The 26,683-nt window shown below is 33.1% G+C and overlaps 3 protein-coding genes and 1 long non-coding RNA gene across 12 annotated transcripts; 2 read left to right on the forward strand and 2 right to left on the reverse strand.

Moving 5' to 3' along the window:
• The first annotated feature begins 541 nt into the window (after positions 1-541).
• On the forward strand, positions 542-14,753 carry si:dkey-103k4.2. Of its 3 annotated transcripts, XM_073937506.1 has the most exons (6): positions 542-577; positions 694-786; positions 2,493-2,819; positions 2,909-3,046; positions 3,208-3,321; positions 12,214-14,753. In XM_073937506.1, exons 2-6 carry the CDS (start codon positions 762-764, stop codon positions 12,858-12,860), a joined length of 1,251 nt encoding a protein of 416 aa, XP_073793607.1. In that variant the 5' UTR covers positions 542-577; positions 694-761; the 3' UTR covers positions 12,861-14,753. The 3 variants fall into 3 exon arrangements, with proteins under 3 accessions (XP_073793607.1, XP_068075116.1, XP_073793608.1); XM_068219015.2 differs by lacking the exon at positions 542-577 and having other exon boundaries at positions 606-786; XM_073937507.1 differs by lacking the exons at positions 542-577; positions 694-786 and adding an exon at positions 3,847-3,897 and having other exon boundaries at positions 1,441-2,819.
• On the reverse strand, positions 4,648-9,757 carry LOC141380219 (uncharacterized). 2 transcript variants are annotated; one of them, XM_073937521.1, is made up of 5 exons: positions 8,689-9,506; positions 8,279-8,611; positions 8,064-8,159; positions 7,871-7,923; positions 4,648-6,675 (listed from the first exon to the last, which is right to left on the reverse strand). In XM_073937521.1, exons 1-5 carry the CDS (start codon positions 8,711-8,713, stop codon positions 6,550-6,552), a joined length of 633 nt encoding a protein of 210 aa, XP_073793622.1. In that variant the 5' UTR covers positions 8,714-9,506; the 3' UTR covers positions 4,648-6,549. The 2 variants fall into 2 exon arrangements, with proteins under 2 accessions (XP_073793622.1, XP_073793621.1); XM_073937520.1 differs by having other exon boundaries at positions 4,668-6,675; positions 8,064-8,177; positions 8,689-9,757.
• Positions 14,091-26,683, forward strand: LOC108181107 (neoverrucotoxin subunit alpha). Of its 6 annotated transcripts, none has more exons than XM_073937513.1 (6): positions 14,091-15,116; positions 18,341-18,667; positions 18,762-18,893; positions 19,054-19,167; positions 19,653-19,697; positions 24,906-25,876. In XM_073937513.1, exons 2-5 carry the CDS (start codon positions 18,610-18,612, stop codon positions 19,658-19,660), a joined length of 312 nt encoding a protein of 103 aa, XP_073793614.1. In that variant the 5' UTR covers positions 14,091-15,116; positions 18,341-18,609; the 3' UTR covers positions 19,661-19,697; positions 24,906-25,876. The 6 variants fall into 6 exon arrangements, with proteins under 6 accessions (XP_073793614.1, XP_073793609.1, XP_073793613.1 ...); XM_073937511.1 differs by lacking the exons at positions 14,091-15,116; positions 24,906-25,876 and adding exons at positions 16,381-16,407; positions 16,527-16,619 and having other exon boundaries at positions 18,756-18,893; positions 19,653-21,884; XM_073937508.1 differs by lacking the exons at positions 14,091-15,116; positions 19,653-19,697 and adding an exon at positions 16,132-16,202 and having other exon boundaries at positions 18,756-18,893; positions 24,906-26,683.
• LOC141380222 (uncharacterized) lies at positions 20,083-25,017 on the reverse strand. Its single transcript, XR_012397885.1, has 5 exons — positions 24,671-25,017; positions 24,262-24,594; positions 24,052-24,160; positions 23,859-23,911; positions 20,083-22,557 (listed from the first exon to the last, which is right to left on the reverse strand). It is a non-coding gene; the product is annotated as an uncharacterized lncRNA (long non-coding RNA).

Consider the following 26,683-nt stretch of genomic DNA (forward strand, 5'->3'; position numbering starts at 1 on the left):
CTGAAGCGATAAAACCAAAACCAGAAACAATTTCCTTTTATATGGTCTCTTGAAAACTAATGACAAACAGCATCAGTCAGCTATGTTTTTGACCGCAGAAGAGTGAAAATGCACTTTTTGTGGTTCACTAGTTTTGACACAATAATATGTCCTCCTTCATAAATGCTGTCAAAAGTGCACAAGATCAACACTGAAGGATCTGGAGATTTCTTTCTTTCAGACCTGCGAGAGAAACACATTTATTGAGGTATGAAATTAAAACAAAACCCATATAATCAAATGTTTATAGGAAACTCACAGATTAGAAGCTTTGAGATCTTTATGGTCTGAACCTGATGAATGTCTGGAACAATGAGATTTAAACATCTCTCTGTGAGTGGAAACACAACAGTAGATCTGCATCACGCGCTACAGGCGAGTTTGTTTTTTGATTATTGTGTCTTGAAAATGTAAATAATCAAAATTTTCTTGAAAAAAATTATTGCCAATGTGAGTGAGATCAAATTAACGTATTATTTAAATTGTTACCAAAATGCTGTAAGTTTGCTTCACCACAAGATGGCGGCGGAATGACCGAGTAAGTAAATAATAAATTTTGTATTTTCATCACATATCAGGATCAAATTCGGAGTTGACGCTTTTAGTATTCATAGTGAGTGTTGTGAGTCTAAGATTCATATTATTTTGCTTTAGTGCTTCAGTCAATCTAATCTGAACTTCTGGCGGGAATTGACTTTGTGTAGTTTTTTACTCTATGCGACATGAGGAGTTTTCAGCTTCAGCTCTGTAAGTTAAATTGCATTATCAATATATTGTAATATTTGACTGTCATCCACATGTTGTACGTGATTGTGTACAATATATTTATTTTAGTTTACATTTATTTAAATCTAAAAATGTGACAGTGTATCATCTTAAAATGTAATGACAAAAATAAAAAGGTTTACCCAAATGAAAATAATCTGTCAATAAAATTAAAATGTTCAAAGTAAAATTAATAATATATTACATTTAATTGCATTTTGAATTAATTAAATTAATTGCAGCACGCAGCACAGTTCAAAACAACATGAATGAATGAAGAAATTACAGTAACACTTTACAATAACAGTACATGAATAATGATGTATTGATATGTAAACTAAACATTAGTTTATTATGAATTCATGATGAGTTAAGGTATGCACTAATCATGAATAAACTACAACATATGTCACATGAGTTCATGTGTGAATAACAGATACCTACTTGTTAGTACATGATTGTTTGTTAATTAATGTATTAATTACCGCATTAGCTTAAGCTTAATTTAACCATGATGAACTCATGATATGTTAATGTATAATTATGTTGTGACTTTACTTGGAGGGGCACATCATCATTAACCCATTCTTACTCATGAACTCCTTATGCATGTCCAACTAGTGAGTTTACACTGAAGAACAATAGAAAAGTGTTCTGTCAACATCAACATGAACAGGAGTTTATGAGTAGTTAAGAATGAGTTAATAGTGATGTGCCCCTCCAAGTAGTCATGACATAACTACATTAACAGCTCATGAGTTCATGTTGGTTACATTTAGCTTAAACTTAAATGTTAATTAATACATTTATGAACAACATGTACTAACAAGTAATTAAGGTAGTTGTTATTTACATGTGACTCCTGTTGTAGTTAAAGTTAATTCATGATTAGTGCATACCTTAACTCATCATTAATTCATAATAAAGTAATGTTTAGTTAACATATCATTATTCATGTACTGTTATTGTAAAGTGTTACCGAAATTACATATATGCACACAGAAGAAAATATCTAATGTCACATGGGCGATTTAGCAATAAATGCAATCCTGATAATTATTTTCCATATTTAACAATAAAAATATATTTCGATATAAGTTGGAAATGCTTCCAGATTTCAAAGAGTATCCCAACAGTGACTGAAGCCATGTTAGAGGATAAAATGTTTTTGACGGATACATTTTCGGTGGCCAAAAAGAGTTAAAAAGTCCAGAGCTTTTGTTATTGACATCATTTTTATTGACATATATTTTAGTTCAATTCAATATAATATCGTTTATTGGCCCAGCTCTACAAAATAGGTGTAGTAGCGGGTCACAGTTTTACAATGTTTCTAGTCCGCACAACTGAAAATTGCAACTGGTTATCTTCTTCTTAGCGAAGCATGAAAGAACTGTCTAAACTCTTAAATAAACTAAAGATTAAAGTAATTACAGATTTGTCCCATTTTAAACAAACACTAAATGTATGAAGTTATGAAGCATTTAAATGAAATATATTATTATAAACCACATATTTCAAAAAATTTGTCAAAATTCTAATTTATTATGGAAATTATCATCAAACATGTATGAAAACATAATAAAACTGAGTTTTGCTTATGGGATCTGTGGAAATGTTTAAACTATACTCTCATCTCTAATCTTAATTATGATGCTCATTTTGCTTCTCTTTTTTTTTTTTGATAGATGTATTGATCTGTTGTCAAGCAGGAGTGGCAGATCTACTAACTGCTCTGGGATCAAATGTAACCATAAACTGTGATCTTGATGAAAATGACGTTTATTGGATCTTACAGAAAACTCCAGATCCTCCAACAGTGATTCTGCGATCATTCTCAACACCAGCATCGTCTTTATACTTGAATAAATCATTCAGAATCAAATATTCAGTGCAGTTTAAACATCGTCTGGTTATTAATAACCTTACTGCTGATGAATTAGGACTTTATTACTGTATGAGCACACGCACACCTCCACAATTCAGCAGCAGCACCAGATTATACATCACAACCGGTGAGTCCATTCAGTTCTTCAGTGATGAAAAGCTAATGTTTACTGTTAACATTGGTACTGGTTTCACTTTTTAAACACTTTATTCACAGAACCAGGTCAACTAACTGAATTAGATGAGTGTCTCAATCGTACAGCAGAGGTGTTTATGGATCAGAATCAAACACAATGGCAGATTATTGGCTTCATATCTGCTCTGATGTGTGGCTGTCTGCTCATTGTGCTGATTGGTGAGTAATTTATATAAATATTTAATTAGGATATTAGGAGTCAGCATAGAAATATCCAAGTAGTAGTATATGTGATAATCTTTTACAAAAAACAAGATTTTGTCATTAAATATGTCATAGATTTTTTTATGCATATTAATAATTCTTATATGAATTTACAGTTTCATCTTTAGTTTTTGCTGCTGGAAAAACAGAGGGGCTGGAAAAACACATTCATGCTGCTGATATACTGCGGACTCAAGTTACATATCAGCCTCAAGATTTAAACAAATCCGGTAAATGATTTGAAATCACAATTCATTTAATTTCTGTTTATATACACCAAAGCCTGTTCATATGGCAATTATAATGACAAAAATTATGATATAATAATTCACAATTAAATAAAACCCTCTTTTCTGCTCCATATGCACCAGAAATCTTCTTATAAACAAAACGTATTGTTTATATAGTGCGTTTACATGTACGTTACAGTATTAAGTCAATTATGCTGCGTTTTTATCCTCATTTGTTAGTCGCTTTTGGATAAAAGCATCTAAATAAATATAAATGAACAAATATAAAATGTCAACATTACTAGAATTAAAGAGCTTAAAATTTGGTTAAACAATTGTAGAGCGCTTTTAATAAGCAAGGTTTTGTGGATTGGTAGAAATGTATTTATTGTTTTATTTATGTTACATATATTATTCTTGGCTTGAATATCCTTTATTTTTTTAAAGCATTGTTTTGATTAACTTAAGGTCCTTTTAGTTCAAGTGCACTGACATTTGAATTGTTTTCCTCATCTTTTCTTGTAGTGTGCTGACAAGACATGTTGAGCTTTGAACTTTTGAAAAATATTTGGTACAGTAAGTGAACAGCATTGATGTATGGCTATATAGAACTTTCTCACGATATCAATCAGTTTAAATTGTGTGTTATTGGAAGAACGTATTGTTTGATAGTGTAAAATTAATGTTGGAGTAAAAAGTCTCTCTTTTTACAACAATAAATTGATTAGAAAGTAGGTTTTATTACTTGCTCTTTATGGCTCAAACATTTCCATCATTATTAACTGCAAGAAAGACACTGTTAAGAAGATTTTGACTACTCAAACCTAACTACACTGATATGTTTTATTTTATTCATATTGAGCTGCAGTTGTTAATTGAGTCAGTAATTGCACACAGCATAAAATATGTGATGGTAATGAACATGAATTGGATAAAGTACATTTCTTGTTTGAAATTAAGCTTTTATTAAGATTTCATATTTATTTCATTAATGTCTTATGATGATTTATAAATATGAACCAACAATGAAGAATCCATTTATCACAGTATGTTTTACAGTATTATCACAGTATATTTGTTGATGTAAGGCAACACATAAAGCCATTCATATTTAGTCTGTGTTAACTTGCAGTGCAAAAGGGTAAGGGATAAAATATGTCCAGGTGGATAGTTATCGCAGAATAAAGCAATACATGCTTATCGGCTGCTGTTGAATAAGAATGAAACATTTTATTCTGTGGACATAATCACCTGGATGTATTTCATACCACTTTTTAAAAGGCTACTTGACACAAAACATAAAATATAGACACAAAACATTGTTATGAGCCATAATAGTTAATTAATTCTTTAATTAAATGCAATGCTGACAGAAATAAAAAAGGCTGAATGAAGCATATACACTAACCTGTGAATTATTAATTCACATAATGGTGCCAAACATTAAAAACAGCAGTATGACAATCATATAAATATGGATGTGCCCATATTCACTGATGGTCGAGAATATTCTAAGTACTGTGTTGTCAGTTTCAGCAGTTGTTATTTCAGAATATATCGTATTCAAGACAGCCGCATAATATCTGACTTTAAAAAGCACAACTTTGGAAAACTTTTGAACTATGATTAATAAATGTTGCACAATTATCAATCATATTTAGTTCATGTCAGTAAATACATTAACTATAAAAAAATCTTGACTTATAAAAGACAAAGGAAAAAAAAAAACACCAAGACTATGTGGTTAAACTCAACTGAAGCACTAAAGCAAAAGCAAAATAAGTTCACCTTTGTCTAGAGTAAAGGTTTGACCGTAAACCAGTGCACCCTTCATACGTTTATGTCTCGCAGTTCTCACATTCATCTAAACCTCAGATGGAAATAGCAGCACTGCAGGGTGTCTGTTAATAAACCGCAACATCAATGAAGGGTGTTTAGAGGCTTTAAGCAAAGAAATAAATGATTTTGTACATATAGAAGTAGTGATAGAATAAATTAATCTGAATCCATAAATAAAATCAAAATAAAAGTGGATTGAAAACTAAAACAGGAACTGCTAATTTGCTGCTTATTAATAGTAAGGTAGTTGGGTTTAGGTATTGGGTGGGATTAGTTATGTAGATTAATATTGTACTTTATAAATACTAATAAACTGCCAATATTTAATACTTTCTTTATTGTCCACAATTTGAAATTTATCTTTGCTTCACCACACAACCACATCAGCGTTCATATTATTCAAATATCACAGAAAAACAGGCAACACAAATGCATTCAATATCATCACATATATCACATTAAAAACTCAATTAAAACCCTATTCATACTTAAAACTCAGTATTTAAAATTCTAATGGCAGTCATTCAATAATGATTCAATAATAATGTGTGCTTTCTGTTTAATTCTCATTATTTTTTTACAGTTCATTTAGTTTTCTTTATGCTTTGCCTACAATTGCACTGGGAATTTTTTACTACTTGACAGTTTTTGTTTTTCTTTAATTGGCAACAGTCCTTACCATGCAATCATGTTAAAACTCACAACTTCTTCAACCAAATTCAACCTAATTAATCTCCAGAATATCTTGACTCATGTCAAATTGTTGTAATCTCCTAATAAGCTTTTTTATACATTCTACATTTCCAGCAAATGTCAAATTACCATCAATAAAATTCCTAAATATTTAAAATATTGTTAAACTGTCTCTATTTAATGTCCTTCAAGGACAAAAGGTTTCAATCCTCAAGTAAGAACTACTTTATTTCTGGTAAATACCATCTCCTTGGTTTTATTCAAATGTATCTCCACTGAACTCATTTTACACCAGTTTTGATGCAATTTTTTTATAACTATAGTACAGGGTATCTCCCTTTGTTCCTGTTTTAGTCAACCGGCCAACAAGTGCCATATCATCTGCATATTTCAATAATTTAAGTTATATTTTAATAACTTAAGTTCATTTGTGTAAAGAAAAAAGTTAAGGTGATAAAATGTTTTTTTTTGTGGAACTCCTGTATTTACAATAATTGTTTAATATGTATAATATACGTATAATAAGCTTGTAGTAGTGAGAATTATTACTTAAGCTTAAAATGTTACCAAAACATTAAATTTGGCATTTGTATAAGTTCATCTCTTTTATTTTTTTCTACTCAAATTCAAACATTTTATACAAGGCACCGTGTTTTAAATGCACAAGTGAAATGATTTATTTACAAGAGCGTGTCTTTAAACTTCTCTGACTCTCTCGTGTTCTGTTTCCGCATTTGTATTTGACTGCAGAAGAGTGAAGATGCACTCGCTTTGACAAGATCTGCTTCCACTGAGATGCTTCAACAAAACAGTTTCAACAAACTGAAAGAACAAATTACATGGATCAGATTTAATGACCATAAAAGACAACATATGTTCATGTTCAACTGTAATTTTACACACCAACCTGATTTCACCATAGAACTTAGAATAACATCTATGTTGATCCTGGAACAACATTCCAATCAGCCAATCAGAGTTAAGGGATACGTTTATTGTCTAGTTTAAGTTTAGGCTTACAGTTATGTTTATGCACTTCTACATACACGATTGTTAGCCAACTATTATTCCCTTCCAATTTTAGAAATAATTTACATTTATAGTTGGGTTTAGGGGTAGAGAATAGATATTGATCACATTTTTGAACAAAAATTATGTTCCAGGATCAACGTAGATGTTAACCCAGAATTGCATCGTATTTTTAAATTTTTTTTTCTTTTTTAAATTTTTCCCAAATGATGTTTAACAGAGCAAGGAATGTTTCACAGTTGGTCTGATAATATATTTTCTTCTGGAGAAAGTCTGATTTGTTATTTCGACTAGAAGAAAAGCAGTTTTAATAAAAAAAAAAAAAAAAAACATTTTAAATTCAAAATTATTAGCCCCTTTAAGCTATATATACAATTGAAGTCAGAATAATTAGCCCCCTTCGAATTATTTATTTATTTATTAAAAAAAATTTTTTTTTTTAATATTTCCCAAATTATGTTTATCAGAGCAAGGACATTTTCACAGTGTGTCTGATAATATTTTTTCTTCTGGAAAAAAATCTAATTTGTTTAATTTTGGCTAGAATAAAAGCAGTTTTAAAATTTTTTTAAACACCCTTTTAGGGACAAAATTATTAGCCCCCATAAGCTATATTTGTTCTTGATAATCTACAGGACAAACCAATGTTACACAATTACTTGCCTAATTACCCTAAGTTAATCCTTTAAATGTCACTTTAAGTTGTATAGAAGTGTCTTGAAAAATATCTAGTCAAATATAATGTACTGTCACCATGGCAAAGATAAAATAAATCTGAATAAATTATTTATTTATTTATTTATAAATTATAAATAACTATATTTATAAATAACCCCTATATTTAGAGGGTGGGGGGTTCCAGATCTTTTTAAATCCCAAAATGCATCACAGAATAGCTGCAACTCAAGTACTACTAATATAATAAAAACAGCACTGAAGGTGTGAGATGATGTTTAAAAGGTTTCTATGTATCAAATGTAATTCTCACCTGTTGCTCTTTCACTTCATTACATGTTTTATCAGCACATCTTATGACCAAACCTTAAAACAGGATCAAAATAAAAATCACTAAGACTTATTAAACAAATTAAGTTCAAACAGGAACAGATTAGTAAATGTTTATAGATTTACAGTAAAAATAAGGTAAAAAGTTAATTTATTATCCAATATCCAATACACACCAATAGCTGCAATGACGGATAAAGCGCCAACCAGGACAGATGGGATGATGATCATATTTCTCCATGATTTCTGGTTTTGTGAAGCATCGTCTGATTCTGAAGTCAAAGACATGTCTATAAATATCCAAATATTAAATCTTAAACAAAACAATCACAACATCGTAGTATGGTAAATGTTGTTAAATGACAACACTGAACACATGAAAATAACTCACCGGTTAAGTTGATTCTGGTGCCGTTGCTGAATTTTTGTGGTTCACTAGTTTTGACACAATAATAAACTGCTAATTCATCAGTGCTGACATTTCCGATGAACAGAATGCTGTTAGTTTTCACTGAGTATTTGTGTTTTAAGATGCTGTTTTCATATTGTACTTTTTCATATGTTCTATCATAAGTGCGTAAAATCCACACTGGAGGATCTGGAAATTTCTGTCTGTACCAGTAAATTTCCTTTATATCAAGAGCACAGGTTATAATAACATCAGCTCCTAAAGTTACTGCTATATTTGTTAAACTTTTTGTGGCATCAAACCACATGAACAGACCTGTGAGAGAAATAAAACACATTTATTAAAACATCTAAACTAGACCCATTTAATCAAATATGAAGTCATAAACTCACAGATGTGGAGCTGTGTGATCCTCATCGTCTAATCTTGATGAAACACTGAGATCATGCAAATCCCTTATTGTGAACGGAAACACAAGAGTTTCAAATGAAACCTCAAGAGAGCGGTCAACATTAGAGCTCAACTCACTGCACTGAAATAACTTCCGTTCATCAGACATGTTTTTTTTAATGACCTGATTTTAAATTTTTTAGAAATGAAAAATAAATGCAAGTGTCAGTGGAGTCAAAACATTGTAACATGCAGTTAAAGTATTGCACCCTCCAGTGGCTGGAAATTAAATTTCACCAAGAGTCTGACTTGAACACACTATGTGGACAGTTCATCGCATACTCTGGATTAAACGTGTAGTTGACATTTATACTGTCTATGGCTGTACTCACACTAGGTACAGTTGCTTCGAACCGGGCCAAAGCACGATTGTCCCCCCTCCCGTCTCCCCCGACGGCCCGCACTCACACCACAAATGGGCCTGGGCACGCTTACGTCATCGCTGCTGCGCTGTTCAGTGAGAAGCGCTCTCTCACTCAGCAGCACAATGGAGATTTCTCTAGTTATATCGTTTCAGTCGTGTGACATGCAGTCAAATATTTTGCCAAACAGTCCTTAGGGATGCAGTGACACGCAGTCAGATATTTCGCCGAACAGATCCGCCACTTTTGGCAATCATAATCATTAAGCTCTCGTGCTGTAGGAATGAGGTCTGCTGAAGCCGCGCAGCTGTCGTGCTGTGAGGAGTTCTCGTCTTTAATAAACTACGGCAGTTTGTGTTCACTGAACAGTAAGAATAATTAATAAATACATATGAAACAATCCCTTAAAAGTCTCGTCTCGCTTTCAGTTTCGGGCTTTGGCGCGTTTTGCACTCACACACAAGCGTACCGTGCCAAAGCCCAAGTGAACCACGCTCAGGCACACCTTTTCCAACCGGGCTAGGGCCGGCCAAGTGAACCGTGCTTGAGCCCAATTCAGCGCACTCACATTTCTTAAACGATCCGGGAAACGGGCCTGGGCACGGTACAAATGGCATAGTGTTAGTAGGCCCTATATTGAGTGTTGTCTGAAAACGATATAAAGATTATTTTGCTGCAATTAAGCTACACACAATAAAACATAATATTTTAGAAATAAAATACATTTATTTATTTTTTTATTAAATTGTCATTGTTTAAAGAAATATTTAATACTAGAAATTTTCTAATTTGACAGTGTGAATACATTTTGTAGATCAATAGATTGATGATGACTGACAGGGAAATAAACAAACCAGGCTCATTATTGATACATGCCCCTGCATACATTTCTGGACAGCATGAAATACATCCCAGGAGGAAAGTTTTTTTTTAAGTTTTTGATTTTGCGAATCCACCAGAGGTCGCAATATAGGCTTTCTCATATCTCAAAATTTCTTGCGAGTACCATTCGCAACTGCTGTTCTCCAAAGGCCTCTGACTGACTGATTGATTGACCGATCATTAGATTAGGCTTCATTAGATTAGGTTACATTCAACTTTATTGTCATTTTACATGTACAAGTACAAGGCAATGAAATGCAGTAGCTACATGTTGGGCTGTGTGTGTACCTGTGATGTTTCTGTTCAAAGTCTACCTACTGGCCTGGCATGCAGAATACAGCATCTATAGACATTTCTGTAGCTCTGCATAATAGGAATGCTCCACCTACCCAACCTGGGGTGCGTTTCCCAAAATCGTTAGCCAACTAAGGTCGCAAGTTACTTCATTACAAACATAGTTTGTTGATTTGCTGTTTCCCAAATCCGTCGCTCCAATGAACATTCGCAAACTGCATCGCAAACTTGAGGACTCGCAACAACAGCTCTGGAGCTGTAGTTAGAAACATAGTTCCTGGCTGTGCTCTATTCCCACTTAGTACCCCATCTGCTTAGTATGTGTTGATACTGCTCCTTCAACAGACATTTAACTGGCTATAAGAAACTTTGTAAATACATGTCAACCTACACCAGGCCCGGATAGGGGACTGGGAGAATTCCCGGTGGGCCGGTCTGTTTTTTGGCCGCGAGGGCCGGTGTCCCCTAGCTCCAGAATCTGTTGCTCTCAGCAGTCACACTTTTAAAATTTTTTTATTTATTTACTTGACCACAGCCTTTTTATTCATTATTTTACCGCAGCTCTGCTCTTTTTATCTATATTTTCTCACAGCCTGCAGGTTAATGATGATATAATTCAGATGAGTAACTATTCAATGTATTGCTGTTGTGGTCAAGTGGGTAGCACACTAGATTATGAAGTCGCTGAACCGGGTTCGATCCTCATCTAAGTAATTTTTTTTTTTTTTCATATTTATTGTTAAGACATATTATACTGTTTGGGTTGTTGAACATTTGAAGTTCTAAAGCAGCTGTTTTCACAAAAAAAAAAAAAAAAAAAAAAGACGTGACGGTGTCATTAGAAACTGATTTGGAAATTACCTTATTTTAATATAGTCAGTCGTGAACTGAGGTGGGTCGGTCTGAGGCTTGAAACTCCAGGGATGAAAAGGAGTTCTTGACCTACACTAACCCTTACCCTAAACCTAACAGTCTACTTATAATCTAATGAGAATTAGTTGGCATGTAGATGCAATGTAACTTATATTCAACAAACGACCCATCAAAATAAAGTGTGAAGAAGGTCTTTTGTAGAGAAACAACTCTTAGTCAGTGTCAATCGTATTAATCAACACACAGTATTCATTATTGTACGAATTAATATGGGTTTTCAATTATTCCACTTAATATTTTTGCCAATCAAAAGTAAGACCTTTAACGTTTTTAAAAAGTCACTTCTGCTCACCGAGCCTGCGTTAATTTAATTTAAAATCAGTATTTTTTATTTAAATTAAAATAATCGTATATTTGGATGAATTTTAAAATGTAATTTATACCTGTGATATCAAAAGCTGAAGTTTAAAAATCATCACTCCAGTCACATGATCCTTCAGAAATCGTTTGAATGTACGGGTTTGCTATTCTAAAACATTAATGATAATAATGATGAATTATTATTATTATTATTATTATTATTAATATTCTTCTAATTGTTGTTATCATCAATATTTATTAACAATTGTTAGTATTATTTCTTAGGATACTTTACTGAACCAAAAGATCCAGGGCTCAACATGTATCTGTAATTAAAAGTTTGGTAACACTTTACAATAAGGTTCATTAGTTAATGCATTTACTAACATGAACCAATCATGAAGAACACATGTACAGCATTTATTAATCATAATTGAACATTTACTAATGCATTATTAACATCCAAGTCCATGCTTGATAACATTAGTTAATGCACCATGAGTTAACATGAACTAACAATGGACTACTGATTTATATAAATGTGTGAACTATATTTGAGAGAAATAGGGCTTTTTGCGTACATAGAAAAAAATCTTTGAATTGACCTCTTGAAAATGGGAGCAAAAATGAAAGTGTTGTGTTTATATTTAACTGTGTATTTGTGCTCCTATTAATGTTCCTTATTCTTGTTCGTAGATGCGTGTAATATCACTCTTGATCCAAATACTGCACATGAAATGCTCTCAGTTGCAGAGGACAACAAAACATTGGTGCGTAACTCAGAGCCAATGATTTATCCTGATCACCCAGACAGATTTACTGGCCTCCCACAGATTCTGTGTAAAGAGCGTCTGTCTGGACGCTGCTACTGGGAGGCCGAGTGGAAAGGACTGGGTGACATGGTGGTGTCTTATGGAGGAATCGGCAGGAAAGGAGAAAGTCTTGATTGTCGTTTCGGAGCCAATGACAAGTCCTGGATTCTGAGCTGCTTTATTGGAGAGAAACTGATTGCCTGGCATGATAACATGGGGGTTTATATTCCTCTCCCAACAACTCCCTATAACAGAATTGGAGTGTTTCTGGATGAGCCGGCCGGCATTTTGTCCGTCTTCAGTGTCCCTGATGAAAACACACTTAATCACTTGTACACGTTCAAAACCAAATTTACTGAACCCCTCTATGCTGGATTTGTGCTTTATACAGAGTCAGTAGCCCCTTTCACACATACAGACCTTTCCGGAAAATTGCCGGCAATTTTCTGGAAAGGTTGTATGTGTGAACAGGTCCTTTTTGAAAATACCGGTAATTTCGTTCTGGCTATTTTCTGGAAAGAGAAGTTGTAACATTACCGGCAATTTGCCGGAATGCTGCGCTGTGTGAATGCAGAAGGAAGATTCCCGTAATAAGCGCGTGCACGTCTAGAACGTGCTGACGTGAGACGTCTGCTTTAGCCAATCACAACAGTCAGACGCATTTACGTCCGCGCGGTTTGTGAGGATAAAAGCCTTTGAATATTTTTCCAGACCCATTTAGCTGCTAGAAGTTAGTCAGATCACGTTTATATGTTCTTCTTGATGCCAACTGTGTAAATAAACATTGATGAGATGCTCATGATAAGCCGTTAATTGTTTACCTTCAAGCTTTGCGTGCGCCTATGAGCGCCTGCACACGCACATATTATGAACATCTCGACATGAGAAAGTGATCCTGCGAAAGTTGTTCACAATATTGATCATCCACAGAGTTTGTAATTTAGTCAAATGTTTACAAATTCAAGCGTAGCCGTTTAAAGCTCATTTGTGGTGAATGATGTCAGAATTTACCGGTATTTTGGAATGGATGTGTGAATGCTCTTTTCCGGAAAATTTCCGTAACGTCCTCGCCTGTGTGAACAGCGCTTTTTTGAATATACCGGTAAAGTCGTTGCGGAAATTTTCCAGAAATTTACCGGTATCACTGTGTGAAAGGGGCTAGTGACTCTGTGTGATCTTAACTCTTTCACATGTACAATCACACCCATGTGATTAAAACGGTCATCATAACCTGCTAAAATTTAAATCTCATTTAAGCTGAGGCATAGAAAAAGATGTGCAGTGCTGGTCATAAATCACAATTTATCAGTGTTTTCAAACAAACAACATTTATTTTAGGTTTCAGACATTCAAATACACATGACTACTAGCAAATACACGCTGGTGACTATAGAGGTGACAATAATCATTATTTTTAAATAACTGCACGATGTGCTTTATTCACATTAGAGACACACTGTTTATATTACTCCAACATTTACTCTATTTCTCTCCCAGTTAAACAGACACTTTTATATGTTTTGGAGGAAAATGATGAATAAACGTGTTGTAAATCCAGCAGCTCTAATCTCCCCTGCAGCATAGTCTAAACCAGGAGTGTCCAAAATTGATCCTGGAGGGCCGATGTCCTGCAGATTTTAGCGCCAGCTTGTCTCAACACACCTGCAAGGATGTTTCTAGAAAGCTGTGTAAAGCTGTGGTCACACTGCACTTTTCTCCCCATAGACTTCCATTCATATGCACGCAAATGCATCAGACTGGAAACCCAAGTTGGTGCATTGAAAAGTTTAAGCTTGGTGAACTCTGACCTTTTTTAATGTCTAATCATCTTGTTTAATCTCACCCCTTTTCGCAGCGCCGTACTACAGAATTTCGCAAGCTTAAACTGTGTGACCACAGCTTTACAGCTTGATAAGCCAGGTGTGTTCGATTGGGGCTGGGGCTAAACTTGGCAGGACACCAGCTTTCCAGAACCGAGCTTGTCACCCCTGATTTAAACACTCATAATCCTTCATATATCAAATAATATGATAATATATATGATAATTGGAATATCAGATAATTCACAATATAGTTTGCATGTTTGTCAGTGCTTACAGTAAGGGGAAGCAAAACACCATATAGACGTAACCCATTGGGGCTGTGGTGTGTCACCTGATAAGCTTAAAATAACTTTCTAAATAACAGTCACAATAAAAAAAGCTCACCCAGGAGGGGCAGCGGGAGTATTTAGAATTTGTGAAAGGGCTAAACAACAGAGTGAATAATTTCTGTACACTACAAAATATAGAGTGACTCTCAAAAGTATTTGGATAGTTGAGATTAGAGATGGGATGGTACCTGTAACCTCACAGGACTTGAAATGCAACATGACTTGATTGTATCGTTTTTTATATGGTTTTGCAATAAATACTCATGACTCCACTTTTTTGCCTGCTGCTTATTTAAGTGGTTAGGTGTAGTGCAAGTGACCCAAAATTTTTCTGAAAGTATGCATTTTTATAAAATAATTTATATTTTACGAATACACTTAAACCATGTGATGGTAAAGTAAAGAAGTACGGCCTCAAACATGCATTTGAGTAAAAAGAATCTATTACTACCACCTATAGTTTTATGCTGGTAACTAGAACTTGCACCATATTGACACAATAATTACTAAAGAACTTACATTTCTAATTTTATTTTAAATATGTTTTTGCCCATTCTCAGCAATCCAGAAGTCAACAACACCACTCAAAAAGTCGCCTTTTGTTTCATCATCTTGCCACAAACTCACAGCTTTCAGCAAGCAGTTTTGCATCTGTTAATCAAGAACAAGCTGCCATTTATGTTAAAAATATAATGATTATCTAAGCCTATAGCTCTACAAGTAAAAAATGTCTTCATTTTGTCCAAAACTGTTTTGCTTTGATAAAATATAGTGAAAATAATCAACTACAAGCTAGATTTTTGCATTTGGCATTGTGACAGTCTCTCTTTTTTGTTTCTGTGTTTACACACAAATAAATACTATAGTAATTTATCATAAAAATGATGGTGATGGTGTTTTTAAAACCATGCTATAGTAAATTATATTATACTATATGTTATTTGCAACACTTCAATAATAGATGCTACAGCGTGTTGTAGTATTAAGTACTCGTCAACTGATAAACTAATAAATACTGTAGTAAACTGAAGGTTTTATTGGCCTATGTTGCTCCTCAAATACGGATAATTTACAGCAGTGTATAAGTAACAAAACATACACAATTATTTCAGATTTAATGCCAAGGTCATAACTAGAACTGATTTAATATTTTAAAGTTTTCAGAGAGGAATATAAAACAATTGAATAGTATTTTTGCAATTGTGCAACTTGTTTTTGTCTAGAAAGTCACATGCTACATTGTGTGGTTAAACTCAGCTGAAGCGAAAAAACCAAAACCAGAAACAATTTCCTTTTATATGGTCTCTTGAAAACTAATGATAAACAGCATCAGTCAGCTATGTTTTTGACCGCAGAAGAGTGAAAATGCACTTTTTGTGGTTCACTAGTTTTGACACAATAATATGTCCTCCTTCATATATGCTGTTAAAAGTGCACAAGATCAACACTGAAGGATCTGGAGATTTCTTTCTTTACCAGTAAATCTCCTTTATATCAAGATCACATTATAATAACATCAGCTCCTAATGTTACTGCTAAGTTTGTAGACTCAGTGGCTTTAAACCACAACAGACCTGCGAGAGAAACACATTTATTGAGGTATGAAATTAAAACAAAACCCATATAATCAAATGTTTATAAGAAACTCACAGATTAGAAGCTTTGAGATCTTTATGGTCTGAACCTGATGAATCTGGAACACTGAGATCATTTAAACATCTGTGAGTGGAAACACAACAGTAGATCTGCATCACTCGCTACAGGCGAGTTTGTTTTTTGATTATTGTGTCTTGAAAATGTAAATAATCAAAATTTTCTTGAAAAAAATTATTGCCAATGTGAGTGAGATCAAATTACCGTATTATTTAAATGGTTACCAAAATGCTGTAAGTTTGCTTCACCACAAGATGGCGGCGGAATGACCGAGTAAGTAAATAATAAATTTTGTATTGAGTTCATCACATATCAGGATCAAATTCGGAGTTGACGTTTTTAGTATTCATAGTGAGTGTTGTGAGTCTAAGATTCATATTATTTTGCTTTAGTGCTTCAGTCAATCTAATCTGAACTTTTGGCGGGAATTGACTTTGTGTAGCTTTTTACTCTATGCGACATGAGGAGTTTTCAGCTTCAGCTCTGTAAGTTAAATTACATTATCAATATATTGTAATATTTGACTGTAATCCACATGTTGTACGTGATTGTGTACAATATATTTATTTTAGTTTACATTTATTTAAATCTCAATATGTGACGTATCATCTTAAAATGTAATGACAAAAAATAAAAAGGTTTACCCAAATGAAAATAATCTGTCAATAAAATTAAAATGTTCAAAGTAAAATTAATTATATATTACATTTGATTGCATTTAAAAAATAATTTTGACAGTTTGACAGTGATTTTCATGAGGGCTTTTGACAGCACGCAGCACAGTTCAAAACAACATGAATGAATGAAGAAATTACAGTAACACTTTACAATAACAGTACATGAATAGTGATGTATTAATATGTAAACTAAACATTAGTTTATTATGAATTCATGATGAGTTAAGGTATGCACTAATCATGAATTAACTACAACATGTCACATGAGTTCATGTGTGAATGACAGCTACCTACGTCTTAGGATTGTTTGTTAATTAATGTATTAATTACCGCATTACTTTATGCTTAATTTAACCATGATAAACTCATGATATGTTAATGTATAATTATATTGTGACTTTACTTGGAGGGGCACATCATCATTAACCCATTCTTAACTACTCATACACTCCTTATGCACGTCCAACTAGTGAGTTTACACTGAAGAACAATAGAAAAGTGTTCTGTCAACATCAACATGAACAGGAGTTTATGAGTAGTTAAAAATGAGTTAATAGTGATGTGCCCCTCCAAGTAGTCATTACATAACTATACATTAACAGCTCATGAGTTCATGTTGGTTACATTTAGCTTAAACTTAAATACATTTATTAACAACATGTACTAACAAGTAATTAAGGTAGTTGTTATTTACATATGAACTCATGTGACTCATGTTGTAGTTAAAGTTAATTCATGATTAGTGCATACCTTAACTCATCATTAATTCATAATAAAGTAATGTTTAGTTAACATATCATTATTCATGTACTGTTATTGTAAAGTGTTGCCAAAATTACATATAGGCACACAGAAGAAAATATCTAATGTCACATAGGCGATTTGGCAATAAATGCAATCCTGATAATTATTTTCCATATTTAACAATAAAAATATATTTCGATATAAGTTGGAAACTCTTCCAGATTTCAAAGAGTATCCCAACAGTGACTGAAGCCACAAAAATTAGAGGATAAAATGTTTTTGACGGATACATTTTCTGTGGCCAAAAAGTAGAGTAAAAAAGTCCAGAGCTTTTGTTATTGACATCATTGTTATTGACATATATTTTAGTGCAATTCAATATAATATCATTTATTGGCCCAGCTCTGCAAAATAGATGAAGTAGCGGGTCACAGTTTTACAATGTTTTCAGTTCGCACCACTGAAGTTATCTTCTTCTTAGCGAAGCATGAAAGAACTGTCTAAACTATTAAATAAACTAAAGATTAAAGTAATTACAGATTTGTCCCATTTTAAACAAACACTAAATGTATGAAATTATGAAGCATTTAAATGAAATGTATTATTATAAACAATATTTTCAAAAGTTTTGTCAAAATTCTAATTTATTATGGAAATTATCATCAAACATGTATGAAAACATAATAAAACTGAGTTTTGCTTATGGGATCTGTGGAAATGTTTAAACTATTCTCTCATCTCTAATCTTAATTATGATGCTCATTTTGCTTCTCCTTTTTTGATAGATGTATTGATCTGTTGTCAAGCAGGAGTGGCAGATCTACTAACTGCTCTGGGATCAAATGTGACCATAAACTGTGATCTTGATGAAAATGACGTTTATTGGATCTTACAGAAAACTCCAGATCCTCCAACAGTGATTCTGCGATCATTCTCAACACCAGCATCGTCTTTATACTTGAATAAATCATTCAGAATCAAATATTCAGTGCAGTTTAAACATCGTCTGGTTATTAACAACCTTACTGCTGATGAATTAGGACTTTATTACTGTATGAGCACACGCACACCTCCACAATTCAGCAGCAGCACCAGATTATACATCACAACCGGTGAGTCCATTCAGTTCTTCAGTGATGAAAGCTAATGTTTACTGTTAAAATTGGTACTGATTTCACTTTTTAAACACTTTATTCACAGAACCAGGTCAACTAACTGAATTAGATGAGTGTCTCAATCATACAGCAGAGGTGTTTATGGATCAGAATCAAGCACAATGGCAGATTATTGGCTTTATATCTGCTCTGATGTGTGGCTGTCTGCTCATTGTGCTGATTGGTGAGTAATTTATATAAATATTTAATTAGGATATTAGGAGTCAGCATAGAAATATCCAAGTAGTAGTATATGTGATAATCTTTTACAAAAGGCAAGATTTTGTCATTAAATATGTCATTGATTTTTTATGCATATTAATAATTCTTATATGAATTTACAGTTTCATCTTTAGTTTTTGCTGCTGGAAAAACAGAGGGGCTGGAAAAACACATTCATGCTGCTGATATACTGCTGACTCAAGTTACATATCAGCCTCAAGATTTAAACAAATCCGGTAAATGATTTGAAATCACAATTAATTTAATTTCTGTTTATATACACCAAAGCCTGTTCATATGGCAATTATAATGATAAAAATTATGATAAAATTATTAACAATTAAAAAAAACCCTCTTTTTTGCTCCATATGCACCAGAAATCTTCTTATAAACAAAACGTATTGTTTATATAGTGCGTTTACATGTACGTTACAGTATTAAGTCAATTATGCTGCGTTTTTATCTTCATTTGTTAGTCGCTTTTGGATAAAAGCATCTAAATAAATATAAATGAACAAATATTTGGTTAAACAATTGTAGAGCACTTTTAATAAGCAAGGTTTTGTGGATTGGTAGAAATGTATTTATTGTTTTATGTTTATATATATTATTCTTGGCTTGAATATCCTTTATTTTTTTAAAGCATTGTTTTGATTAAATTAAGTGCCTTTGAGTTCAAGTGCACTGACATTTGAATTGTTTTCCTCATCTTTTCTTGTAGTGTGCTGACAGACATGTTGAGCTTTGAACTTTTAAAAAATATTTGGTACAGTAAGTGAACAGCATTGATGTATGGCTATATAGAACTTTCTCACGATATCAATCAGTTTAAATTGTGTGTTATTGGAAGAATGTATTGTTTGACAGTGTAAAATTAATGTTGGAGGAAAAAAAAGTCTCTCTTTTTACACCAATGAATTGATTAGAAAGTAGGTTTCATTACTAGCTCTTTATGGCTCAAACATTTCCATCATTATTAACTGCAAGAAAGACACAGTTAAGAATATTTTGACTACTCAAACCTAACTACACTGATATGTTTTATTTTATTCATATTGAGCTGCAGTTGTTAATTGAGTTAGTAATTGCACACAGCATAAAATATGTGATGGTAATGAACATTAATTGGATAAAGTACATTTCTTGTTTAAAAACTAAGCTTTTATTAAGATTTCATATTTATTTCATTAATGTCTTATGATGATTTACAAATATGAACCAACAATGAAGAATCCATTTATCACAGTATGTTTTACAGTATTATCACAGTATATTTGTTGATGTAAGGCAACACATAAAGCCATTCATATTTAGTCTGTGTTAACTTGCCGCGCAAAAGGGTAAGGGATAAAATATGTCCAGGTGGATAGTTATCGCAGAATAAAGCAATACAGGCTTATCGGCTGCTGTTGAATAAGAATAAAACATTTTATTCTGTGGACATAATCACCTGGATGTATTTCATACCACTTTTTAAAAAGCTACTTGACACAAAACATAAAAAATAGACAAAACATTGTTATGAGCCATAATAGTTAATTAATTCTGACAATGCTGACAGAAATAAAAAAGGCTGAATGGAGCATATACACTAACCTGTGAATTATTAATTCACATTATGGTGACAAACATTAAAAAAACAGCAGTATGATGATCATATAAATATGGATGTGCCCATATTCACTGATGCTCGAGATTATTCTAAGTACTGTGTTTATCAGTTTCAGCAGTTGTTATTTCAGAATATATAGTATTCAAGACAGCCGCATAATATCTGACTTTAAAAAGCACAACTTTGGAAAACTTTTGAACTATGATTAATAAATGTTGCACAATTATCAATCATTTTTAGTTCATGTCAGTAAATACATTAACTATAAAAAAATCTTGACTTATAAAAGACAAGGAAAAAAAAAACACCAAGACCATGTGGTTAAACTCAACTGAAGCACTAAAGCAAAAGCAAAATATGTTTGCCTTTGTCTAGAGTAAAGGTTTGACCGTAAACCAGTGCACCCTTCATACGTTTATGTCTTGCAGTTCTCACATTCATCTAAACCTCAGATGGAAATAGCAGCACTGCAGGGTGTCTGTTAATAAACCGCAACATCAATGAAGGGTGTTTAGAGGCTTTAAGCAAAGAAATAAATGATTTTGTACATATAGAAGTAGTGATAGAATAAATTAATCTGAATCCATAAATAAAATCAAAATAAAAGTGGATTGAAAACTAAAACAGGAACTGCTAATTTGCTGCTTATTAATAATAAGGTAGTTGGGTTTAGGTATTGGGTAGGATTAGTTATGTAGATTAATATTGTACTTTATAAATACTAATAAACTGCCAATATTTAATACTTTCTTTATTGTCCACAATTTGAAATTTATCTTTGCTTCACCACGCAACCACATCAGCGTTCATATTATTCAAATATCACAGAAAAACAGGCAACACAAATGCATTCAATATCATCACATATATCACATTAAAAACTCAGTTAAAACCCTATTCATACTTAAAACACAGTATTTAAAATTCTAATAGCAGTCGGCACTAATGACATAAAAAAAAAATTAAGTGAGGTTGCCTAAAATGTCTTTTTGAAGGCAAAAGATTCAATAATGATTCAGTAATGATGTGTGCTTTCTGTTTAATTCTCATTATTTTTTTTTTACAGTTCATTTAGTTGTCTTTATGCTTTGCCGACAATTGCACTGGGAATTTTTTACTACTTGACAGTTTTTGCTTTACTTTAATTGGCAACAGTCCTTACCATGCAATCATGTTAAAACTTACAACTCCTTCAACCAAATTCAACCCTATTAATCTCCAGAATATCTTGACTCATGTCAAATTGTTGTAATCTCCTAATAAGCTTTTTTTTATACATTCTACATTTCCAGCAAATGTCAAATTACCATCAATAAAATTCCTAAATATTTAAAATATTGTTAAACTGTCTCTATTTCATGTCCTTCAAGGACAAAAGGTTTCAATCCTCAAGGAAGAACTACTTTATTTCTGGTAAACACCATCTCCTTGGTTTTATTTAAATGTATCTCCACTGAACTTATTTTACACCAGTTTTGATGCAATTTTTTTTATAACTATAGTACAGGGTATCTCCCTTTGTTCCTGTTTTAGTCAACCGGCCAACAAGTGCCATATCATCTGCATATTTAAATAATTTAAGTTATATTTCAATAACTTAAGTTCATTTGGGTAAAGAAAAAAAAGTTAAGGTGATAAAATGCTTTCTTGTGGAACTCCTGTATTTACATTAATTGTTTAATATGTATAATATATGTATAATAAGCTTGTAGTAGTGAGAATTGTTACTTAAGCTTAAAATGTTACCAAAACATTACATTAAACAATTCAGCTTTGGCATTTGTATAGGTTCATCTCTGTTATTTTTTTCTACTTAAATTCAAACATTTTATACAAGGCACCGTGTTTTAAATGCACAAGTGAAATTATTTCTTTACAAGAGCGTGCTTTAAACTTCTCTGACTCTCTCGTGTTCTGTTTCTGCATCTGTATTTGACTGCAGAAGAGTGAAGATGCACTCGCTCTGACAAGATCTGCTTCCGCTGAGATGCTTCAACAAAACAGTTTCAACAAACTGAAAGAACAAATTATGTGGATCAGATTTAATGACCATAAAAGACAACATATGTTCATGTTCAACTGTAATTTTACACACCAACCTGATTTCACCATAGAACTTAGAATAACATCTATGTTGATCCTGGAACAACATTCCAATCAGCCAATCAGAGTTAAGGGATACGTTTGTTGTCTAGTTTAAGTTTAGGCTTACAGTTATGCACTTCTACATACACGATTGTTTGCCAACTATTATTCCCTTCCAATTTTGGAAATAATTTACATTTATAGTTGGGCTTAGGGGTAGAGAATAGGTATTGATCACATTTTTGAACAAAAATTATGTTCCAGGATCAACGTAGATGTTAACCCAGGATCGCATCGTATTTGGCAAAATAATGATGTGCAGTTTTATATACAGTTGGAGTCAGAATTATTAGCCCCCCTTTAATTTTTTTCTTTTTTAAATTTTTCCCAAATGATGTTTAACAGAGCAAGGAATGTTTCACAGTTGGTCTGATAATATATTTTCAGATTTTGGAGAAAGGTTGATTTGTTATTTCGACTAGAAGAAAAGCAGTTTAAATAAATAAAAATAAAAAAAAACATTTTTAAGTCAAAATTATTAGCCCCTTTAAGCTATATATACAGTTGAAGTCAGAATTATTAGCCCCCTTCAAATTTATTATTATTTTTTTTTTATATTTCCCAAATTATGTTTATCAGAGCAAGGACATTTTCACAGTGTGTCTGATAATATTTTTTCTTCTGGAAAAAAAATCTTATTTGTTTAATTTTGGCTAGAATAAAACCAGTTTTACATTTTTTTAAACACCCTTTTAGGGACAAAATTATTAGACCACATAAGCTATATTTGTTCTTGATAATCTACAGGACAAACCAATGTTATACAATTACTTGCCTAATTACCCTAAGTTAAGCCTTTAAATGTCACTTTAAGTTGTATAGAAGTGTCTTGAAAAATATCTAGTCAAATATTATGTACTGTCACCATGGCAAAGATAAAATAAATCAAAATAAATTAGTTAATAAAACTATTATGTTTAGAAATGTGTTGAAAAAATCTGATCTCTATTAAACAGAAACGTGGAAAAAAATAAACGAAGGTAATAGTTCAGGGGGGCTAATAATTCTGACCTCAACTGTAAATGATGTTTTTTCAAACAACAGATAATTTTAAATCCCGAAATGCATCACAGAATATCTGCAACTCAAGTACTTCTAATATAATAAAAACAGCACTGAAGGTGTGAGATGATGTTTGAAAGGTTTCTGTGTATCAAATGTAATTCTCACCTGTTGCTCTTTCACTTCATTACATTTTTTATCAGCACATCTTATGACCAAACCTTTAAATAGGATCAAAATAAAAATCACTAAGACTTATTAAACAAATGTAAGTTTAAACAGGAACAGATTATTAAATGTTTATAGATTTACAGTAAAAATAAGGTAAAAAGTTAATTATTATCCAATATCCAATACACACCAATAGCTGCAATGACGGCTAAAGCGCAAACCAGGACAGATGTGATGATGATCAAATTTCTCCATGATTTCTGGTTTTGTGAAGCGTCGTCTGATTCTGAAGTCAAAGTCTGTAAATATCCAAATATTAAATCTTAAACAAAACAATCACAACATCGTAGTATGGTAAATGTTGTTAAATGACAACACTGAACACATGAAAATAACTCACCGGTTAAGTCGATTCTGGTGCCGTTGCTGAATTTTTGTGGTTCACTAGTTTTGACACAATAATAAACTGCTAATTCATCAGTGCTGATATTTCTGATGAACAGAATGCTGTTAGTTTTCACTGAGTATTTGTGTTTTAAGATGCTGTTTTCATATTGTGCTTCTTTATATGTTCTATCATAAGTGCGTAAAATCCACACTGGAGGATCTGGACATTTCTGTCTGTACCAATAAATCTCCTTTATATCAAGATCACAGCTTATATTCACATCAGCTCCTAAAGTTACTGCTATATTTGTTAAACTCTTTGTGGCATCAAACCACATGAACAGGCCTGTGAGAGAAATAAAACACATTTATTAAACATCTAAACTAGACCCATTTAATCAAATATAAAGTCATAAACTCACAGACGTGGAGCTGTGTGATCCTCATCGTCTAATCTTGATGAATGTCTTGAACACTGAGATCATGCAAATCACTTATTGTGAACGGAAACACAAGAGTTTCAAATGAAACCTCAAGAGAGCGGTCAACATTAGAGCTCAACTCACTGCACTGAAATAACTTCCGTTCATCAGACATGCTTTTTTTATTTAACTGTGTATTTGTGCTCCTATTAATGTTCCTCATTCTTGTTCGTAGATGCGTTTAATATCACTCTTGATCCAAATACTGCACTTGAAATGCTCTCAGTTGCAGAGGACAACAAAACATTGGTGCGTAACTCAGAGCCGATGATTTATCCTGATCACCCAGACAGATTTACCGGCCTCCCACAGATTCTGTGTAAAGAGCGTCTGTCTGGACGCTGCTACTGGGAGGCCGAGTGGAAAGGACTGGGTGACATGGTGGTGTCCTATGGAGGAATCGGCAGGAAAGGAGAAAGTCTTGATTGTCGTTTCGGAGCCAATGACAAGTCCTGGATTCTGAGCTGCTTTATTGGAGAGAAACTGATTGCCTGGCATGATAACATGGGGGTTTATATTCCTCTCCCAACAATTCCCTATAACAGATGTGGGGTGTTTCTAGACGAGCCGGCTGGCATTTTGTCCTTCTTCAGCGTCCCTGATGAAAACACACTTAATCACTTGTACACGTTCAAAACCAAATTTACTGAACCCCTCTATGCTGGATTTGTGCTTTATACAGAGTCAGTGACTCTGTGTGATCTTAACTCTTTCACATGTACAATCACACCCATGTGATTAAAACGTACATCATAACCTGCTAAAATTTAAATCTCATTTAAGCTGAGGCATAGAAAAAGATGTGCGGTGCTGGTCATAAATCACAATTTATCAGTGTTTTCAGGTTTTTAGGTTTCAGACATTCAAATACACATGACTACTAGCAAATACATGCTGGTGACTAAAGAGGTGACAATAATCATTATTTTTAAATATAACTGCACAATGTGCTTTATTCACATTAGAGACACACTGTTTATATTACTCCAACATTTACTCTATTTCTCTCCCAGTTAAACAGCCACTTTTATTTGTTTCGGAGGAAAATGATGAATAAACGTGTTGTAAATCCAGCAGCTCTAATCTCCCCTGCAGCATAGTCTAAACCAGGAGTGTCCAAAATTGATCCTGGAGGGCCGATGTCCTGCAGATTTTAGCGCCAACTTGCCTCAACACACCTGCAAGGATGTTTCTAGAAAGCTGTGTAAAGCTGTGGTCACACTGCACTTTTCTCCCCATAGACTTCCATTCATATGCACGCAAATGCATCAGAGCGGAAACGCAAGTTTTGCAGTTCTCTGCATTGAAAAGTTTAAGCTTCGTGAGCTCTGACCTTTTTTAATATCTAATCATCTTGTTTAATCTCACTCCTTTTCGCAGCGCCGTACTACAGAATTTCGCAAGCTTAAACGGTGTGACCACAGCTTTACAGCTTGATAAACTAGCCCAGGTGTATTCGATGGGGCTGGGGCTAAACTTGGCAGGACACCAGCTTTCCAGAACCGAGTTTGGGCACCCCTGATTTAAACACTCATAATCCTTCATATATCAAATAATATGATAATATATATGGTAATTGAAATATCAGATAATTCACAATATAGTTCGCATGTTTGTCAGTGCTTACAGTAAGGGGAAGCAAAACACCATATAGACGTAACCCATTGGGGCTGTGGTGTGTCACCTGATAAGCTTAAATAACTTTCTAAATAACAGTCACAATAAAAAAAGCTCACCCAGGAGGGGCAGCGGGAGTATTTAGAACTTGTGAAAGGGCTAAACAACAGAGTGAATAATTTCTGTACACTACAAAATATAGAGTGACTCTCAAAAGTATTTGGACAGTTGAGATTAGAGATGGGATGGTATCTGTAACCTTGCAGGACTTGAAATGCAACACGACTTGATTGTATCGTTTTTTATATGGTTTTGCAATAAATACTTATGACTTTT

Source organism: Danio rerio, chromosome 22, assembly GCF_049306965.1.
Source record: "Danio rerio strain Tuebingen ecotype United States chromosome 22, GRCz12tu, whole genome shotgun sequence".
NCBI classification, from domain to species: Eukaryota; Metazoa; Chordata; class Actinopteri; order Cypriniformes; family Danionidae; genus Danio; species Danio rerio.

Bases quoted from the DNA above. Each gene is read 5' to 3' on its own strand.
- si:dkey-103k4.2 (XM_073937506.1), top strand. From the start codon at position 762: ATGAGGAGTTTTCAGCTTCAGCTCT. The intron at 2,820-2,908 runs GTGAGTCCATTC...CTTTATTCACAG, and splicing joins CAGATTATACATCACAACCG to AACCAGGTCAACTAACTGAA. The intron at 3,322-12,213 runs GTAAATGATTTG...TCTTGTTCGTAG, and splicing joins TCAAGATTTAAACAAATCCG to ATGCGTGTAATATCACTCTT.
- LOC141380219 (XM_073937520.1), bottom strand. From the start codon at position 8,713: ATGAGGATCACACAGCTCCACATCT. The intron at 8,178-8,278 runs GTGAGTTATTTT...GGATATTTATAG, and splicing joins CACCAGAATCAACTTAACCG to ACATGTCTTTGACTTCAGAA. The intron at 7,924-8,063 runs GTGTGTATTGGA...TCCTGTTTTAAG, and splicing joins ATCCGTCATTGCAGCTATTG to GTTTGGTCATAAGATGTGCT.
- LOC108181107 (XM_073937508.1), top strand. From the start codon at position 18,610: ATGAGCACACGCACACCTCCACAATTCAGCAGCAGCACCAGATTATAC. The intron at 18,668-18,755 runs GTGAGTCCATTC...CTTTATTCACAG, and splicing joins CAGATTATACATCACAACCG to AACCAGGTCAACTAACTGAA. The intron at 18,894-19,053 runs GTGAGTAATTTA...ATGAATTTACAG, and splicing joins TCTGCTCATTGTGCTGATTG to TTTCATCTTTAGTTTTTGCT.